Consider the following 1,089-nt stretch of genomic DNA (forward strand, 5'->3'; position numbering starts at 1 on the left):
ACTGTTGTGTTTGTTGCTTGTACATATGTAATTACTTTTATTTCATTTTTACTTTTCAAGTTGTTGCTTTCCTAATCTATAAGACTGATGTATTGAGGTGACATAGATTGAATTATTGAATTTGTTGTAAGCATGAAAGGTAAGCAGTTGCCATTATGTAATGATAATCTTTGTGTAAGAGAGCTTTTACTTTACACTTCAGAAACGTTGCTGGAACCCATGCCCATCAAGGTGTTCAAGAACCGCAAGCCAGTCTTGTTTGACGACGTGTGGGCCGGAGGACTCACCACGTTTGCCAGGGCACGGGAGACCGGCCACATCTATGCCTTTGGCCTCAATAATTATAACCAACTTGGTAAGAGGAAGATCTCTGTCTTTACATGTCTCCTGGTCATGAAAATAGTTTGTGATATGATTCTGTTGACTGTTTTTGTATTTGTATTTTGTACGTGAGGGATGCCAGGAAGGAATGAAGGAAGATCATTTTGCTTATTTCAGGTGATGAAGATACAAACATGAAGTTCCAACCAGTCCTGTTGAAAAATTTCAAAGGAAAAAAATGGTTACAGGTTTCTGGGGGACAGCATCACAGGTAGGCTAACTTAGAGAGGTAGATTGTTGCTTTTATACTCATTATTTGCCACATTAATTTATTGTTATTGATAATTTTAGTGACAGGATTTACATTACTGAATGTGCAAAAACATGCATGCATTTGTACGTTTTGTTTTCAATTAATGCAAAAATGAAATGCAAGGATGAAAATCATACTCTGTATTACATTAACTGCATCTCAATGCAGTATATGGCATTTACCTGTGAGATCTCTTTTCCTTTTTTGTTTAGAAGAGAAACCGAGCATTATCCTGTCTTTGATTACAGCTTGGCTCTGAGTGAGGACGGCACAGCACACTCGATGGGTCGGCGGGAGTACGGACGCCTAGGAATGGGAGATATCAAAGAGGACCTCAAGAAGCCGACCCCCGTCAAGGACCTAGAAGGACAGAAGGCCGTGTCTGTGTCTGCAGGAGAGTGCGTCTCTCTGGTTGTGATGGAGTCAGGTAAGCGGTTTGGCCGGATTGGAATCCT

General features: G+C 40.5%; 1 protein-coding gene across 1 annotated transcript in view; it reads left to right on the forward strand.

The window, feature by feature from the left end:
* Nucleotides 1–1,089, forward strand: part of LOC119593353 (regulator of chromosome condensation-like) — a gene marked incomplete at its 5' end in the record, with an annotated part of 13,192 nt that overhangs the window by 6,635 nt on the left and 5,468 nt on the right. The window contains 3 exon segments of the mRNA XM_037942279.1: nucleotides 203–355; nucleotides 499–592; nucleotides 883–1,061. Of these exon segments, the coding sequence (XP_037798207.1) occupies nucleotides 203–355; nucleotides 499–592; nucleotides 883–1,061 (426 nt within the window).

This window comes from Penaeus monodon, chromosome 32, assembly GCF_015228065.2.
Source record: "Penaeus monodon isolate SGIC_2016 chromosome 32, NSTDA_Pmon_1, whole genome shotgun sequence".
NCBI lineage: Eukaryota > Metazoa > Arthropoda > Malacostraca > Decapoda > Penaeidae > Penaeus > Penaeus monodon.